This window comes from Coregonus clupeaformis, chromosome 31 (genome assembly GCF_020615455.1).
Source record: "Coregonus clupeaformis isolate EN_2021a chromosome 31, ASM2061545v1, whole genome shotgun sequence".
Classification (NCBI taxonomy): domain Eukaryota; kingdom Metazoa; phylum Chordata; class Actinopteri; order Salmoniformes; family Salmonidae; genus Coregonus; species Coregonus clupeaformis.
In genome coordinates this window covers 39401927-39421451 of record NC_059222.1, presented here as the reverse complement: position 1 = coordinate 39421451, position 19525 = coordinate 39401927, and the positions used below count along the sequence as shown (strand labels likewise).

The window sequence follows — 19525 nt, the reverse complement described above, 5'->3', positions numbered from 1 at the left end:
AAGGAGTTCCCACAGATGCTGAGCACTTGTTGGCTGCTTTTCTTTCATTCTGCAGTCCAACTCGTCCCAAACCATCTCAATTGGGTTGAGGTCGGGGGATTGTGGAGGCCAGGTCATCTGATGCAGCACTCCATCACTCTCCTTGGTAGAATAGCCCTTACACAGCCTGGAAGTGTGTTGGGTCATTGTCCTGTTGAAAAACAAATGATAGTCCCATTATACCCAAACCAGATGAGATGGCGTATCGCTGCAGAATGCTGTGGTAGCCATGCTGGTTAAGTGTGCCTTGAATTCTAAATAAATCACAGACAGTGTCACCAGCAAAGCACTCCCACAACATAACACCTAATCCTCCATGCTTTACGGTGGGAAATACACATACGGAGATCATCCGTTAACCCACACCGCGTCTTACAAAGCCATGGTGGCTGGAACTAAAAATCTCAAATTTGGACTCCAGACCAAAGGACACATTTCCACCGGTCTAATGTCCATTGCTCGTGTTTCTTGGCCCAAGCAAGTATCTTATTGGTGTCTAGTAGTGGTAGAAGCTGTTAAGAAGCCTTTTGGACTTAGACTTGGCGCTCCGGTACCGAGAACAGTCTATGACTAGGTTGGCTGGAGTCTTTGACCATTTTTAGGGCCTTCTTCTGACACCGCCTGGTATAGAGGTCCTGGATGGCAGGAAGTTTGGCCCCAGTGATGTACTGGGCCGTACGCACTACCCTCTGTAGTGCCTTGCGGTCGGAGGGCAAGCAGTTGCCATACCAGGCAGTGATGCAACCAGTCAGGATGCTCTCGATGGTGCAGCTGTAGAACTTTTTGAGGATCTGAGGACCCATGCCAAATCTTTTCAGTCTCCTTAGGGGGAATAGGCTTTGTCGTGCAGTCTTCACGACTGTCTTGGTGTGTTTGGACCATGATAGTTTGTTGGTGATGTGGACACCAAGGAACTTGAAGCTCTCAACCTGCTCCACTACAGCCCCGTCGATGAGAATGAGGGCGTGCTCGGTTCTTCTTTTCCTGTAGTCCACAATCATCTCCTTTGTCTTGATCACGCTGAGGGAGAGGTTGTTATCCTGGCACCACACGGCTAGGTCTCTGAACTCCTCCTTATAAACTGTCTCATCGTTGTTGGTGATCAGGCCTACCACTGTTGTGTCATCGGCAAACTTAATGATGGTGTTGGAGTCGTGCCTGGCCATGCAGTCATGGGTGGACAGGGAGTACAGAAGGGGATTGAGCACGCACCCCTGAGGGCCCCCATGTTGAGGATCAGCGTGGCAGATGTGTTGTTACCTACCCATACCACCTGGGGGCGGCCGACAGGAAGTCCAGGATCCAGTTGCAGAGGGAGGTGTTTAGTCCCAGGGTCCTTAGCTTAGTGATGAGCTTTGAGGGCACTATTTACATTTTACATTTTAGTCATTTAGCAGACGCTCTTATCCAGAGCGACTTACAGTTAGTGAGTGCATACATTTTCATACTATGGTGTTGAACACTGAGCTGTAGTCAATGAATAGCATTCTCACATAGGTGTTCCTTTTGTCCTGGTGGGAAAGGGCAGTGTGGAGTGCAATAGAGATTGCATCATCCGTGGATCTGTTGGGGCGGTTAGCAAATTGAGTGGGTCTAGGGTTTCTGGGATAATGGGGTTGATGTGAGCCAGGACCAGCCTTTCAAAGCACTTCATGACTACAGACGTAAGTGCTACGGGTCTGTAGTCATTTAGGCAGGTTACCTTAGTGTTCTTAGGCACAGGGACTATGGTGGTCTGCTTGAAACATGTTGGTATTACAGACTCAGTCAGGGACTAGTTGAAAATGTCAGTGAAGACACTTGCCAGTTGGTCAGCGCATGCTCTGAGTACACGTCCTGGTAATCTGTCTGGCCCTGCGGCCTTGTGAATGTTGACCTGTTCAAAGGTCTTACTCACATTGGCTACGGAGAGCGTGATCACACAGTCGCCCGGAACAGATGATGCTCTCATGCATGCTTCAGTGTTGCTTGCCTCGAAGCGAGCATAGAAGTGATTTAACTCGTCTGGTAGGCTTGTGTCACTGTGCAGCTCGTGGCTGTGCTACCCTTTGTAGTCTGTAATAGTTTGCAAGCCCTGCCACATCCGACGAGCGTCGGAGCCGGTGTAGTACGATTCAATCTTAGTCCTGTATTGAAGCTTTGCCTGTTTGATGGTTCATCGGAGGGCATAGTGGGATTTCTTATAAGCGTCCGGGTTAGACGCTTAAAAGCGGCAGCTCTACCCTTTAGCTCAGTGCGGATGTTGCCTGTAATCCATGGCTTCTGGTTGGGGTATGTACGTACGGTCACTGTGGGGACGACATCATCAATGCACTTATTGATGAAGCCACTGACCTTTGTGGTGTACTCCTCAATACCATCAGATGAATCCCGGAACATATTCCAGTCTGTGCTAGCAAAACAGTTCTGTAGCTTTGCATCTGCGTCATCTGACCACTTCTTCATTGACCGAGTCACTGGTGCTTCCTGCTTTAGTTTTTGTACATAGATGTTACAGATAAGACCCAATATATCCTCAGATGACTCAAACCTCGAAGTAGACAGATGCCTGTTTCAGTGTTGAATGCACTGTGAGTGGTTCTGAAAGAGAATGCAATGAGCCAAGGAGATAGGAGCCATTGTAACACTCACTCCCAGTCATGATTGAGTGAAGAATGGTTAACATTTTTAAATGGTTTAATTAATCTGCTTCTGCCAGTTTATTCTCTCTGTAAGATAAGCCATGCATGATTAATTGTTTAAACAAGATAAAATACACGTCTTTACAGTCCATTTGTTTTGAGTGCAACAGGTATATTACTCACGATACTCCTTCTTACCAGCAGGTGTCACTAAAACCTAACAACTTCAAACTGTGGACCGTTTTAATTACGTTTCCTTGACTACATCCACATAAACTCCTTTCCAAATCCTATGAAAGCAAGTTAATGCCGCTTGGATTGCGCGGCTTTTGAATATTTCTACATGGTAAACCCGACCTAAGACTATGTCTTGTCTACTATGGACAACTTCATTCTAGCTCCAATTAATTATAACTTTAGCCTAACTACTGATGCAGAGTCAGATATTTGTTCACTCCCCTAATGATTAAGGATAGAATGGGAGTATGGTAATCTGGTCCTGGATCTGTGTCTGGACTGGCTACGAAGTTCTCCTCCAGAGTTTTGATGCGTATGGGGGCGGAGCCAAATTGTTGGAGTCGCGCGCTTCGCTCTTGGTGGCAAAAGATCTGTCCTCCTAGCGCGCGGACAATTTGGTCGAGTTAACCTTACTGTCTGTCTGGCGAGAATTGCAGGATTTTCTTGACTGGAGGCAAAATATGTTTTAGGAAAATAGCTGAATTAAGTCAGTTTGACTTTCAATAATTTATCTAAAAGTCGTCTGGATTATGTGTGGCTAGTAGCAGCATAACTTCTTCATACAGGCAGATTCCATTGAGTCTACAAGCACCTGACTCGCTGAGCACTGTACCCTGGCTTCAGTTCAATCCCTTCACCAGTCCAAGGTCAAGGACCAGACAACATCTGTCAACATTTACTGGTGAGTTTATATTTTCCCTCTTCGTTCTTTTATTATTGAGCGGTCTTGCAAGACCACAACTCAAAATCAGATTAACCAAATGTGCTTATTTTATACAACTTGAAAAAACGAGCCTAAAGCTAGCTAGCAACAACGTCCAATTAATTATATTATATTTTCTACAGGTAGATATTATTCTATTCTAAGTGTAGCAGGGTTTTTTCAAACCTCTCGTCCGGGACCCCCAGCCGTTCCATCTATTCCAGCGCTAGCACACCTAATTCAACTTGTCAACTAGCTAATTGTCAAGCCCTTGATTAGGTTAAACGTCCGGGGTACCAGAGAGGTTTGAAAACCACTGGTCTGCTTGTGTGTTTCAAGATGGATAGCTACAGCTGCCTGTCAATAGTAGCCTATAGCTGGCTTTCTCAGGTTTGTTTGAAGGCCAGTTTGTTTCCTTACTACAGGGACGTCCTCTAGCTAGCAGCACTGTGTTTGTTTACAAATGTTTCTACATGTGCCTCCCTCATGGACAGCTGCTGAGTATATGATGTGATGTTCCCAAACTCGGTCCTGGGGACCCCCTTGGGTGCACGTTTTGGTTTTTGCCCTAGCACTACACAGCTGATTCAAATGACCAACTTATCATCAAGCGTTGATTATTTGAATCAGCTGTGTAGTGCTAGCCCAGGGCAAAACCCAAAACGTGCACCCAGGAGAGGGGGACCTGGACCTGAACCTGGACCGAGTTTGGGAAACCCTGCTCTAAACTGTGTGTACTGGGCTTGGTTGGCTTGGGGTCAATCAAGAGGACAGTCATTTACTAGGAGGCAATCAAGGTGCCAGACTATTGTTTAATTAGTGGCACATCATGACATTAATTAATGGCATTAAGCTACTACTAGCTAGCCAGATCAGAGATTGTATAGCTTAACTTCTGAATGGAGTAAAAACGGATTCATGACTGCTGCCTTACATGATGCCATCCCCCTTCACATACGTGTAGCACCTAAAATAGCATGATATTATCATCATAGCTGATCTGATGTGATCTGTTAGGTTGTTGTACTCGACAGCAGCTGCTGCCTATCACTGTGTTGTATAGGCTAGATGTAGTTAGCCCCTCACCCTGATGGTAAACAGAAGCCCTGCTGTAGACAGAGACGGACACCAATAACAGTTCCTCCTGCTAACACATTGTTGTGCCAGACATCATATTATGTCCCAGCACAACCTTTCAGAAGAATGGGGTGGGGGAATGTAATAGAATTGAATTGAATAGGATAGAGTAAAATAGAAACAATAGTCTTGTCCTTGAGAAGGAAAATTATTTGCGAAGTCTATAGCACAGGTGACGCAAACAAAAAGTACCCACATTCAGTTGTCATGACAGATTTTATTTTGTCTACATACAAAATGCAGTCTGTTTATTCTAGTGTCTCTCTTCAATGGGACTTTATTGGCATGGGAAACATGTTTACATTGCCAAAGCAAGTCAAATAAACAATTCTCTCTCTCTCAACCCCCTTCTGTCTGTCTGTCTGTCTGTTTATTTCTCCCCTCTTTCTTTCCATCACTCTCATTTGTTTTTTGCCCAGAAAATCTCCAGTTTTAATTGGGGCTGGGTGGCTGCAGCTCTGCGTTAGATCTCTGATGTGCCTCCTCTCGTTCACTTGCAGCTGCACACAAAACTCCCAAAACCGGGGTATTTTTTATTTTTTTCTTCTCCTAAAATATTTATACTGGATATTTCTTATCCCCTTAGTACTGCTGCATGTCTTTGTCCCCTCTGATATAGCATTTAGGGGACGGGATTAAGATGAGGTCACTTCTGCCTTCCAGGCTGCGTCCCAAATGTCACCCCTATCCCCTATATTGTGTACCTTAGGAGAATTGGCAATTGGAGTTCCAGACAGCTCCTAGTAAAAAAATCACTTAGTAGAAGTTGAGGGAAAGTGGAAGGAGTTAAGGAGACGTATTCCGGCATGGAAGGATCCTCAGGTAACCATGGTGAATGTGCTTCCTGAGTGAAAGAAAACCAACACATTAGATTGGTTTTAGAGCGACACCCATCCTTAATTAGGTTGTAGTAACAACTTGTAATAACACAGTTATATCAATAGCTTATTTAGAGGGGATTTCTTACTTGATAAAGTCCTTTGTTTATCCATTACATTGGTTTATACTTGTAATGTAGGCTAGTAGTAGCCTAGCAGTGCATTGGCTCCACACTGCAAGTGGTTTTATTGAATGGTAGTAAATTCCCAGTTCATGATGACATGTCTCTGCGTTCTAATGGTAGCTTCTACTGTTCCAGGTTGGCGGACACAGAAGAGAACCCGAAACACACCCAGCCCTGAGGACAGGTAGAGGACCCGACACATCCTGCCCTGAAGACAGCTCCAGAAATACTACATTTTCATTTACACCAGGACAGACGACAACCAGGCCCCACACACACAAACGCACTCTGGAAACCAACCAACCGACCAACAAAAAGGTAGAGGAACAAGAACAGCCTCCAACAACCAACTACCCCAATTATCTCACCATCTCATCCAGCTGGTGTCTAACCCAGGAGATAACAGTGGTCTGGACCATTCCTATCTGATTGACACAGACTGACTGGTTGACTGGTTTGGGTGTTTTGTGACGCTCCTCGATACGTTCATCATCATTGTATCTGATTTTGAAGATCTAAAGGAATCAACATGCACCTGACTGGGTGAGGTTGAGCCCTCGACTGTGAAGGACCGCTTAGACTATTGACCTCGTAAGGACCGTGTGTGGTGGTCGATCATGGGGAAGGGGCAGGACCTCCTTGTGGCAGTGAAGAGTGGAGACATCCTCCTGGCACACAAACTCCTGGCCAAGGTCACATACAACAAAACCAGTGAGTACCTAGACACACACACACTTACCTGCTTTCCCTTTCAATTCCTGATGCAGCCTGTGTTTGTGTTCAGAGCATGTGTATCTGTTGACTTGATGTAATGTACAGCAGAAACGGAGAGTGAAACAGAGATTGCCCGTCCCTTATCCGAGTGATACTATTCTCTGTATCAAGGGAAAACTTTAAAATGGCAGTATCAGGTTCAACCATACACCACAACCAATGATGCATTTAGCGGTCGGACAATTTGAAGTTAAATGAAGTCAAACCCCACAACAACATGACCTAATCTTCATAAAATACTAGGGCTGTGATGGTCGTGGAATTTGGGATGACGGTAATTGGCCGGCAAAATGACTGCGGTCACCGTAATAACCGTTCGGGGGGAAAGAAACGTATCCTCTCCTCTGCTCCTGACTGCCATAGAAATGGAATGAATAGAACTGGCGTCCCCATTCAAGTCAATAATGGCATAATGGTTGGACTTGCGGCCATTGCGAGTGTACCCATATGAACAAAGCAGAAAGTAAAAATGTTAAAATATGTGCTGTGGTTTGTTCATTCAACTCAACTGACATTACAAAAAATTAATTCCATTGCATGAGCCACATCAGTTAACATAATTTGATTGAACATTCTACATTACCATGGAAATGATTGCGTCACAATACCAGGCAGTCATTGCTAGTGTACCTATGAGTTTACCAGTCAAATTGCCAGGGTTAGAGGTTCAAAGCCCTTTCTATTAATTTAATTATATTTCTGTGTGCTGCTGCTGCATTGTGGGGGGGTGTTGCCTAGGCAACTGAATACTTGTTTGCTACAACACCTTGCTTGCTTCAGCAAGTAGCAACAAAGTTTCATCACGTTGTTAAGAGTCCATGTTATAAAACGGTTATTTACATTTTACATTTTAGTCATTTAGCAGACGCTCTTATCCAGAGCGACTTACAGTTAGTGAGTGCATACAATGTTTTTATTTTTGTTTTTATTTTTGTTTTTTTCCAACTATTTTTAATATTCTTGTAAATTCTTTTGTTATTTCATGGATATGGATGAACTGTCTTCATCCATATCCATCGGTTACACGGTTATATAGTAATTGTGCCAGCCCTAGCTGTCTCGAATGGCACCCTATTCCCTATATATTGCAATACATTTGAGCAGAGCCCCCTGGTCAAAAGTGGTGCTTGACCAGAGTCCCCTGGTCAAAAGCAGTGTACTGTATAGGGAATAGGGTGGCATTTGGGATGCACACTCACAGTGTGGGTTTGGAGCTTTAGTGTTGCTTATTTCTATAGATTCCTGTCAAACAGCTCGCAAGGTTAGCCTAGTGTAGCATTGTTACTAATGACAGTATTCTCCATAAACCCTTCCCTCTCTCTGTGAAACCTCTTTGTTGCTGTTATCTGCCTGTGCTGTGCTTTCATCATGGCTGCTCTGCTCGGTGGCAGGCTCAGTGGAACAATGGCTGCTGTGCTCTGTGGCAGGCTCAGAGGAACAAGGGCCTGGCAGAGACGCATGGCATGGGGTTAGCGTTATCCCTACACTCCATGACACGCTGCTAATGCCGTTCAACAGTCAAACACTCATGGGCTAAATGTTTCAAAGTTGGGGGAAATAAATGATAGGCCTAGTTGTTGCGTTAATTTCTTCATTTGCAGTGTGATTTATTTTACTTCACCAACTTTCCGGTTACAACTGGGGCGGCAGGTAGCTTAGTGGGTAAGAGCGTTGTGCCAGTAACCGAAAGGTCGCTGGTTCTAATCCCAGAGCCGACTAGGTGAAAAATCTGTCGATGTGCCCTTGAGCAAGGCACTTAACCCTAATTGCTCCTGTAAGTCGCTCTGGATAAGAGCGTCTGCTAAATGACTAAAAAAAATAAAAATAAAAATAATAATAAATAACTGCACCCTGAATGGAAAAATAGGCTACTTTCTGGTGCTTTGCAATGCTCAGACTCTAATATGTTCCATGTGTAAATTAGTATTTTAGTACCTCAGGACAGTAGGACTTAAAATATGAAGGCTTTGTTTTCTAAAATCAAATGTTATTTGTCACATGCACCAAATACAACTGGTGTAGACGTTAATGTGAAATGCTTGCTTACGAGCCCTTCCCAACAATGCAGAGTTTAAAAATAAAATGGTAACACGAGGAATACAATAAAATCCACAAGAATGGAGCTATATACAGAGAGTACCAGTACCAGATCAATGTGCAGGGGTACAAGGTATTTGAGGTAGATATGTACATGAAGGCAGGATAAAGTGACTAGGCATCAGGATAGATAATAATAAGGTACAGTGATCCCCTGCTGATTTTGTGCGTTTGCCCACTGACAAAGAAATGATCAGACTATAATTTTAATGGTAGGTTTATTTGAACAGTGAGAGACAGAATAACAACAAAAAAATCCAGAAAAACGCATGTCAAAAATGTTATAAATTGATTTGCATTTTAATGAGGGAAATAAGTATTTGACCCCCTCTCAATCAGAAAGATTTCTGGCTCCCAGGTGTCTTTTATACAGGTAACGAGCTGAGATTAGGAGCACTCCCTTTAAGAGTGTGCTCCTAATCTCAGTTTGTTACCTGTATAAAAGACACCTGTCCACAGAAGCAATCAATCAATCAGATTCCAAACTCTCCACCATGGCCAAGACCAAAGAGCTCTCCAAGGATGTCAGGGACAAGATTGTAGACCTACACAAGGCTGGAATGGGCTACAAGACCATCGCCAAGCAGCTTGGTGAGAAGGTAACAACAGTTGGTGCGATTATTCGCAAATGGAAGAAACACAAAAGAACTGTCAATCTCCCTCGGCCTGGGGCTCCATGCAAGATCTCACCTTGTGGAGTTGCATTGATCATGAGAACGGTGAGGAATCAGCCCAGAACTACACAGGAGGATCTTGTCAATGATCTCAAGGCAGCTGGGACCATAGTCACTAAGAAAATAATTGGTAACACACTACGCCGTGAAAGACTGAAATCCTGCAGCGCCCGCAAGGTCCCCCTGCTCAAGAAAAGCACATATACAGGGCCGTCTGAAGTTTGCCAATGAACATCTGAATGATTCAGAGGAGAACTGGGTGAAAGTGTTGTGGTCAGATGAGACCAAAATGGAGCTCTTTGGCATCAACTCAACTCGCCGTGTTTGGAGGAGGAGGAATGCTGCCTATCACCCCAAGAACACCATCCCCACCGTCAAACATGGAGGTGGAAACATTATGCTTTGGGGGTGTTTTTCTGCTAAGGGGACAGGACAACTTCACCTCATCAAAGGGACGATGGACGGCGCCATGTACCGTCAAATCTTGGGTGAGAACCTCCTTCCCTCAGCCAGGGCATTGAAAATGGGTCGTGGATGGGTATTCCAGCATGACAATGACCCAAAACTCATGGCCAAGGCAACAAAGGAGTGGCTCAAGAAGAAGCACATTAACAAGTATTTGATACACTGCCGATTTTGCAGGTTTTCCTACTTACAAAGAATGTATAGGTCTGTAATTTTTATCATAGGTACACTTCAACTGTGAGAGACGGAATCTAAAACAAAAATCCAGAAAATCACATTGTATGATTTTTAAGTAATTAATTTGCATTTTATTGCATGACATAAGTATTTGATCACCTACCAACCATTAAGAATTCCGGCTCTCACAGACCTGTTAGTTTTTCTTTAAGACGCCCTCCTGTTCTCCACTCATTACCTGTATTAACTGCACCTGTTTGAACTCGTTACCTGTATAAAAGACACCTGTCCACACTCAATCAAACAAACTCCAACCACTCACAATGGCCAAGACCAGAGAGCTGTGTAAGGACATCAGGGATAAAATTGTAGACCTGCACAAGGCTGGGATGGTCTACAGGACAATAGGCAAGCAGCTTGGTGAGAAGGCAACAACTGTTGGCGCAATTATTAGAAAATGGAAGAAGTTCAAGATGACGGTCAATCACCCTCGGTCTGGGGCTCCATGCAAGATCTCACCTCGTGGGGCATCAATGATCATGAGGAAGGTGAGGGATCAGCCCAGAACTACACGGCAGGACCTGGTCAATGACCTGAAGAGAGCTGGGACCACAGTCTCAAAGAAAACCATTAGTAACACACTACGCCGTCATGGATTAAAATCCTGCAGTGCACGCAAGGTCCCCCTGCTCAAGCCAGCGCATGTCCAGGCCCGTCTGAAGTTTGCCAATGACCATCTGGATGATCCAGAGGAGGAATGGGAGAAGGTCATGTGGTCTGATGAGCCAAAAATTGAGCTTTTTGGTCTAAACTCCACTCGCCGTGTTTGGAGGAAGAAGAAGGATGAGTACAACCCCAAGAACACCATCCCAACCATGAAGCATGGAGGTGGAAACATAATTCTTTGGGGATGCTTTTCTGCAAAGGGGACAGGATGACTGCACCGTATTGAGGGGAGGATGGATGGGGCCATGTATCGCAAGATCTTGGCCAACAACCTCCTTCCCTCAGTAAGAGCATTGAAGATGGGTCGTGGCTGGGTCTTCCAGCATGACAACGACCCGAAACACACAGCCAGGGCAACTAAGGAGTGGCTCCGTAAGAAGCATCTCAAGGTCCTGGAGTGGCCTAGCCAGTCTCCAGACCTGAACCCAATAGAAAATCTTTGGAGGGAGCTGAAAGTCCGTATTGCCCAGCGACAGCCCCGAAACCTGAAGGATCTGGAGAAGGTCTGTATGGAGGAGTGGGCCAAAATCCCTGCTGCAGTGTGTGCAAACCTGGTCAAGACCTACAGGAAACGTATGATCTCTGTAATGCAAACAAAGGCCAAATATTAAGTTCTGCTTTTCTGATGTATCAAATACTTATGTCATGCAATAAAATGCAAATTAATTACTTAAAAATCATACAACGTGATTTTCTGGATTTTTGTTTTAGATTCCGTCTCTCACAATTGAAGTGTACCTATGATAAAAATCACAGACCTCTACATGCTTTGTAAGTAGGAAAACCTGCAAAATCGGCAGTGTATCAAATACTTGTTCTCCCCACTGTACCTGCTGGAGCGCATACTACGGGTGGGTGTTGCAATGGTGACCAATGAGCTAAGATAAGGAGGGGATTTGCCTAGCAGTGATTTATAGATGGCCTGGAGCCAGTGGGTTTGGCAACGAATATGTAGTGAGGACCAGCCAACGAGCGTACAGGTCACAGTGGTGGGTAGTATATGGGGCTTTGGTGACAAAACGGATGGCACTGTGATAGACTACATCCAATTTGCTGAGTAGATTGTTGGAGGCTATTTTGTAAATGACATCGCCGAAGTCAAGGATCGGTAGGATAGTCAGTTTTACGAGGGCATATTTGGCAGCATGAGTGAAGGAGGCTTTGTTGCGAAATAGGAAGCCGATTCTAGATTTAACTTTGGATTGGAGATGCTTAATGTGAGTCTGGAAGGAGAGTTTACAGTCTAACCAGACACCTATGTATTTGTAGTTGTCCACATACTCTAGGTCAGACCCGTCGAGAGTAGTGATTCTAGTCGGGTGGGCGGGTGCCAGCAGCGTTCGATTGAAGAGCATGCATTTACTTTTACTAGTGTTTAAGAGCAATTGGAGGCTACGGAAGGAGTGTTGTATGGCATTGAAGCTCGTTTGGAGGTTTGTTAACACAGTGTCCAATGAAGGGCCAGATGTATACAAAATGGTGTCGTCTGCATAGAGGTGGATCTGAGAATCACCGGCAGAAAGAGCGACAGCATTGATATACACAGAGAAAAGAGTCGGCCCAATAATTGAACCCTGTGGCACCCCCATAGAGACTGCCATAGGTCCAGACAACAGGCACCCCACGATTTGACACATTGAACTCTATCTGAGAAGTAGTTAGTGAACCAGGCGAGGCAGTCATTTGAGAAACCAAGGCTATTTAGTCTGCCAATAAGAATGCGGTGGTTGACAGAGTCGAAAGCCTTGGCCAGGTTGATGAAGACGGCTGCACAGTACTGTCTATTATCGATCGCGGTTGTAATATCGTTTAGGACCTTGAGCGTGGCTGAGGTGCACCCATGACCAGCTCGGAAACCGGATTGCATAGCGGAGAAGGTACGGTGTGATTTGAAATGGTCGGTGATCTGTTTGTTAACTTGGCTTTCAAAAACTTGCGAAAGTCAGGGCAGGATGGGTATAGGTCTGTAACAGTTTGGATCTAGAGTGTCACCCCCTTTGAAGAGGGGGATGACCGCGGCAGCTTTCCAATCTTTGGGGATCTCAGACGTTACGAAAGAGAGGTTGAACAGGCTAGTAATAGGGGTTGCGACAAATTCGGCGGCTAATTTTAGAAAGAAAGGGTCCAGATTGTCTAGCCCAGATGATTTGTAGGGGTCCAGATTTTGCAGCTATTTCAGAACATCAGCTGTCTGGATTTGTGTGAAGGAGAAGCGGGGGGGGGCCATGGGCAAGTTGCAGCGGAGGGTGCAGAGCTGGTGACCGGGGTAGTGGTAGCCAGGTGGAAAGCATGGCCGTAGCAAAATACTTGTTGAAATTCTCGATTATTGTAGATTTATCGGTGGTGATAGTGTTTCCTAGCCTCAGTGCAGTGGGCAGCTGGGAGGAGGTGCCAGGACAACAATCTCTCCCTCAACATCAGCAATACAAAGTAGCTGATCGTGGACTACAGGAAACAGAGGGCAGAGCACTCCCCCATTCACATCGACGAGGATGTAGTGGAGCGGGTCGAGAGCTTCAAGGTCCTCTGTGTCCACATCACTAAAAGTCAATTTACGCTTGATCCGAAAATGTGGTCAGAGGCTTCGTATGGAGGGTGTGACACAATTGCAGAGCCTGTGGAGCCATGCAGAGGCCAAATCAAACTCCGTATCGTACATTTTTGTACAATGCGGAGGACTCCGTATAGCTCTGCATTGACATGATTGGTTGATGGTAGGTGGGGGCGGGAGGTCCTGTATAAACACAAACTCACTTCCTTGACAATGTCCTTGACAACAGCTCAGCTCTGAGAAGCGCAAAAAGTATGTCTGCTCTGAATTCTGCATCACAGTAAATGCTGTACGGCCACTGCAGGCTTCGGATTGACCCTTTTAGGACCTATCATGGTCGAAACACACCAACACAGTGGTGAAGAGGGCACGACAACGCCTCTCCCCCCTCAGGAAGCTGGAAAGATTTGGCATGGGCCCTCCGATCCTCAAAAAGTTCTACAGCTGCACCATTGAGAGAATCTAGAGTGGCTGCATCACCGCTTGGTATGGCAACTGCTTGGCATCCGACCATAAGGCGCTACAGAGGGTAGTGTGTACGTACATCACCCAGTACATCACTGGGGTCGAGCTGCCTGCCATCCAGGACCTCCATACCAGGCGGTGTCCGGGGAAGGCCCTAAAACATTGTCAAAGACTCCAGCCACCCAAGTCATCGACTGTTCTCTTTGCTACTGCACGGCAAGGGGTACCGGAGCGCCAGGTCTGGGACCAAACGGCACCTGAACAGCTTCTACCCCCAAACCATAAGACTGTTGAACAGTTCATCAAAAGGCTCCCCGGACTATTTGGTTGACCCCCTTTTAAATATATATATAATGTGCACTGGCTCTATTCACACTAACTGGACTCTCACACATACTACTCTGACACTCCAACACACACACTCACACACTACATACGCTCACACACAAAACACACATGCATATTGACGACACACACTCACAAAACACACACACTTTCAAACATTTCACATACGCTGCTGCTACTCTGTTTATTATCTATCCTGATTGCCTAGTCACTTTTACCCCTACCTACAAGTACATATTACCTCAGTTATACTTTTTTTTTTATATTTGTATGTATTGTTAGATATTACTGTTGGAGCTAGGAACACAAGCATTTTGCTACACCCATAATAACATCTGCAAAATGTGTATGCAACCAATACAATTGTCTTTCTTTTTAGCTCTGCATCGGTGGGATAGGGCTTGTAAGTAAGCATTTCACGGTAAAGTCTACACCTGTTGTATTCGGCGCATGTAACAAATACAATTTGTTGTACAGTTTGTTCTAGGAGCTTAGCGATCCCCTCCACCCTCCCTGTCATCACCATTGACCCTAGTAGAGGGGTTGAGGACGTGGTCAATGTAAGGTTGTTCATCAGTGCAGTAGTGTTGTCAGACTAGCAGCAGGCCAAACTGTGGTCTACACACGGCTGTCCCTGTCCTGACTAATGGCTACTGAAATTGAATGGCATGCCTATTGATTAAGATGTAAGGGCTCTATTTGTAGGTATGTGTGTGTGTGTGTGTGTGTGTGTGTGTGTGTGTGTGTGTGCGCGCGCGCATGCGGTGCTCCTGCAGTGGGGTCTTGTCAGGACCAGCCTCAGTATCAGGGCCAACCTGTAGGTTCTATAGTTGCCATGGCGCCCTAGTAGCAGCCTAAGCACAGCGCACCTGTAAATGCGTACATATGTAGTTATTTGAGGTGTTTTTAATCAGCTCTTTTTTGTTTTTGATAACCTTTTTTTTTTTTTATTGCATATCTGGTGTTTTTGAGCCACATATTTGCTGATTCACTGGCAGGTTAACACTTTTTTTGCTTGGCTAGCTAGCTTTTGTTTTGAAAAATGCATCTGGACACTGTACCACCTTTTTTTGTTTCACCTGGCTGTCATTTCCTGATCTTTTGAGAACATCGTTTGAGGAGTCGCCTGAAGCGTTAGAGGAATGGGACAGAGGAATACAGCAGTACTGAGGCAGAGGGCTCGTAGAGAAGACGACTGGCTACTATTCTGAACTTTGTGCGGTGAGCTTTCTGGCGCCCAGAGCTGCTGAGGCATACCCAAGTGGGTGTTACACAGAGTGAAAGAGGGTTCAGGCTGGTTCCCAGACTTGCCCTCCTACAAGATCATCAGCAGACTCCATCATTTACCATCCTCTGTCTAGCTCCCTTCGCTCAAGTCATGAACTGACCCTCTCCATCTTTGGAGGATGCAGCTTTCAAAGACTTTGCCTCTATTGGTCGAAATGTCATGATATATTGCTTGTCTGTTTTTTTTTGCTCTTGAAGCTTTGAGATTCTATGAAAAGCGCTATAGAAATGTTATTATTATAATAATGATTACAGCCAGGCAGATGGAGAGAGACCACCAGAGCACTGACTAGACCCAAGGCTGGAGGAGGGGTACGAGGTCACGGGGTTAGAAGAGGATCAAGGAGCGGGTCATGGGGTGACCAGACGTGTGGTCAACAGGGAAGACGTAGGGCTCTGACGGGGCTGTGACATCATGTAATTGGCCAGCCAAATGACCGCAGTCTTTGTAATAACTGCTCCTGACTGCAGGTGTTGCCATAGAAATATAATGAGTAGAACGGACATCCCCATTCAAGTCGATGATGACATAATGGGTGGACTGGCGGCTGTTGCAAGTGTACCCATAGGAGCAAAGCAGGAAGTAAAAGCAGGAAGTGTACCCATCAATATGTGCTGTGATTTGTTGATTCAACTCAACTGACATTACAAAAAATATATTCAATTTCATGAGCCACATTAGTTAACATCATCATTTGAATGACCATTCAAATCAAATGTATTTATGAAGCCCTTTTTACATCAGCATATGTCACAAAGTGCTTATACAGAAACCCAGCCTAAAACCCCAAACAGCAAGCAATTGATCACCTTTGAAATTATTGCATCACAATGCCAGACAGCCATTGCGAGTGTACCCGTTAGTTTACCAGTCAAATTGCCAGGGTTTGAGGTTCCAAGAGGTTCTATTCATTCTATTTCCATGTGTGCTCCTGCATTGTGGGGGGTGATGCCTAGGCAATCAAATACTAGTTTGCTACAACACCCTGCTTGTTCCAGCAAGGAGCAACAAAGTTTCATCACGTTGTTAAGAGTCCATGTTACTGCATGGCCGTCCCGTCTTCAGTAAGGTGTTCCTCCCTCCGCTGGTCAAAACCCTGGTGAGGATGATGAGCATGCAGACGACAGTTTGTGCAGAAATTCTTTGGTTGTGCAAACCCACAGTTTCATCAGCTGTCCGGGGGGCTGGTCTCAGACGATCCCGCAGGTGAATAAGCCGGATGTGAAGGTCCTGGGCTGGCATGGTCACATGTGGTCTGCGGTTGTGAGGCCGGTTGGACGTACTGCCAAATTCTCTAAAATGACATTGGAGGTGGCTTATGGTAGAGAAATTAACATTAAATTATCTGGCAAAAGCTCTGGTGGACATTCCTGCAGTCAGCATGCCAGTTGCACGCTCCCTCAAAACTTGAGACATCTGTGGCATTGTGTTATGTGACAAAACTGCACACTTTAGAGTGGCTTTTTATTGTCCCAGCACAAGGTGCACCTGTGTAATGAGCATGCTATTTAATCAGCTTCTTGATATACTACACCTGTCAGGTGGATGGATTATCTTGACAAAGGAGAAATGGTCATTAACAGGGATGTAAACAAATATGTGTGCGAAATTTGAGAGAGAGAGGGAGGCTTTTTGTGCGTATGGAACATTTTTGGGATCTTTTATTTCAGCTCCTGAAACATGAGACCAACACTTTACATGTTACGTTAATTTTTTTGTTCAGTATAGATGCCCCTATCCTGTTCTTGTTAACATCTACTAGTTCTCTAGCTGCCTCTCTTAATCTTTACCTCCCTCCCTCCCACCTCCGCTCACTCATTTGTCTGCCCAAATCAGAGATAACCCAGATGGCCCAGGGTGAGATTACTGGAAAGACGGGTGTATGTGTGTCCCACTAATACCACTGTTCATTGAGCCTACAGTATGAAGCCATGGGTCGCTAACAAGTGTAGCCTATTAGCTAACTGTAGTTATCTTATTATTAGCTAACAGTAGTCAGCTTCTTAGCTAACTGGGCTAGAGATAATTGAGGTCGTCGACTCGTTGTCTATACAGTGCATTCGGAAAGTATTCAGACACCATCCCCTTTTCCATGTTTTGTTACCTTACAGCCTTATTCTAAATGTTTGTTTTTTTATCTCATCAATCTACACACAATACCCCATAATGACAAAGCGAAAACAGGTTTTTATAAATGTTTGTATAAAAGTATTCAGACCCTTTGCTATGAGACTCGAAATTGAGCTCAGGTGCATCCTGTTTCCATTGATCATCCTTGATGTTTCTACAACTTGGAGTCCACCTGTGGTAAATTCAATTGATTGGACATGATTTGGAAGGCACACACCTGTCTATATAAGGTCCCACAGTTGACAGTGCATGTCAGAGCAAAAACCAAGCCATGAGGTCGAAGGAATTGTCCGTAGAGCTCCGAGACAGGATTGTGTCGAGGCACATATCTGGGGAAGGATACCAAAAAATGTCAGCAGCATTGAAGGTCCCCAAAAACACAGTGGCCTCCATCATTTTTAAATGGAAGAAGTTTGGAACCACCAAGACTCTTCCTAGAGCTGGCCGCCCGGCCAAACTGAGCAATCGGGGGAGAAGGGCCTTGGTCAGGGAGGTGACCAAGAACCCGATGGCCATTCTGACAGCGCTCCAGAGTTCCTCTGTGGAGATGGGAGAACCTTCCAGAAGGACAACCATCTCTGCAGCACTCCACCAATCAGGCCTTTATGGTAAAGTGGCCAGATGTAAGCCACTTCTCAGTAAAAGGCACATGACAGCCCGCTTGGAGTTTGCCAAAAGGCAACTAAAGGACTCTGACCATGAGAAACAAGATTCTCTAGTCTGATGAAACCAAGATTGAACTCTTTGGCCTGAATGCCAAGTGTCACGTCTGGAGGAAACCTGGAAACCATCCCCATCGTGAAGCATGGTGGTGGCAGCATCATGCTGTGGGGATGTTTTTCAGTGGCAGGGACTGGGAGACTTCGGGACAAGTCCTTGAGTGACCAGAGCCCGGACTTGGACCCGATCGAACATCTCTGGAGAGACCTGAAAATAGCTGTACAGCGACGCTCCCCATCCAACCTGACAGAGCTTGAGAGGATCTGCAGAAAAGAATGGGAGTAACTCCCCAAATACAGGTGTGCCAAGCTTATAGCGTCATACCCAAGAAGACTTCAGGCTGTAATCACTGCCAAAGGTGCTTCAACAAAGTACTGAGTAAAGGGTCTGAATACTTATGCAAATATGATATTTCAGTTTGTTATTTGTAATAAATTATCAAACATTTCTAAAAACCTGTTTTTGCTTTGTCATTATGGGGTATTGTGTGGGTATTGATGAGGAAAAGTCAAGGGGTCTGAATAATTTCTGAATGCACTGTATGTCCGCCAGACAGTTGGGCCAAGTAATGTGTGAAGGTTCCCAGGCTAGTACAGCAAATACATACACACACTTCAATCCTGACCCCTTTCTTCATGTGACAGATGGAGGAGCTTGTCTGGGATTGCCGAGGAATTTAACTGAAGGGTGTGTGTGTGTGTGTGTGTGTGTGTGTGTGTGTTGTAACATCACTTAATCCAGCATAATTGTACTTGTATTACCTAGCTAGCCTGCAGGCAGTGGATTTATCAATTCAGGTTCCTCAATCTTCATTATTCTCATTCTCTCTCTCCATTAGGTTAGTCTCTTTTCTCTCTCCATTAGGTTAGTCTCTTCTCTCTCTCCATTAGGTTAGTCTCTTCCCTCTCTCTCCATTAGGTTAGTCTCTTCCCTCTCTCTCCATTAGGTTAGTCTCTTCTCTCTCTCCATTAGGTTAGTCTCTTTTCTCTCTCCATTAGGTTAGTCTCTTCCCTCTCTCTCCATTAGGTTAGTCTCTTCCCTCTCTCTCCATTAGGTTAGTCTCTTTTCTCTCTCCATTAGGTTAGTCTCTTTTCTCTCCATTAGGTTAGTCTCTTTTCTCTCTCCATTAGGTTAGTCTCTTTTCTCTCTCCATTAGGTTAGTCTCTTCTCTCTCTCCATTAGGTTAGTCTCTTTTCTCTCTCCATTAGGTTAGTCTCTTTTCTCTCCATTAGGTTAGTCTCTTTTCTCTCTCCATTAGGTTAGTCTCTTTTCTCTCTCCATTAGGTTAGTCTCTTCTCTCTCTCCATTAGGTTAGTCTCTTCTCTCTCTCCATTAGGTTAGTCTCTTCCCTCTCTCTCCATTAGGTTAGTCTC

General features: G+C 45.1%; 1 protein-coding gene across 1 annotated transcript in view; it reads left to right on the top strand.

The window, feature by feature from the left end:
- Window positions 1–3282: 3282 nt before the first annotated feature.
- The window catches only part of LOC121547866 (caskin-2-like), an 85488-nt gene continuing 69245 nt past the window's right edge, over window positions 3283–19525 (top strand). The window contains exons 1-2 of the mRNA XM_045209727.1: window positions 3283–3579; window positions 5876–6451. Of these exons, the coding sequence (XP_045065662.1) occupies window positions 6358–6451 (94 nt within the window). The 5' untranslated portion in view covers window positions 3283–3579; window positions 5876–6357. The remainder of the gene's footprint in view (window positions 3580–5875; window positions 6452–19525) is intronic.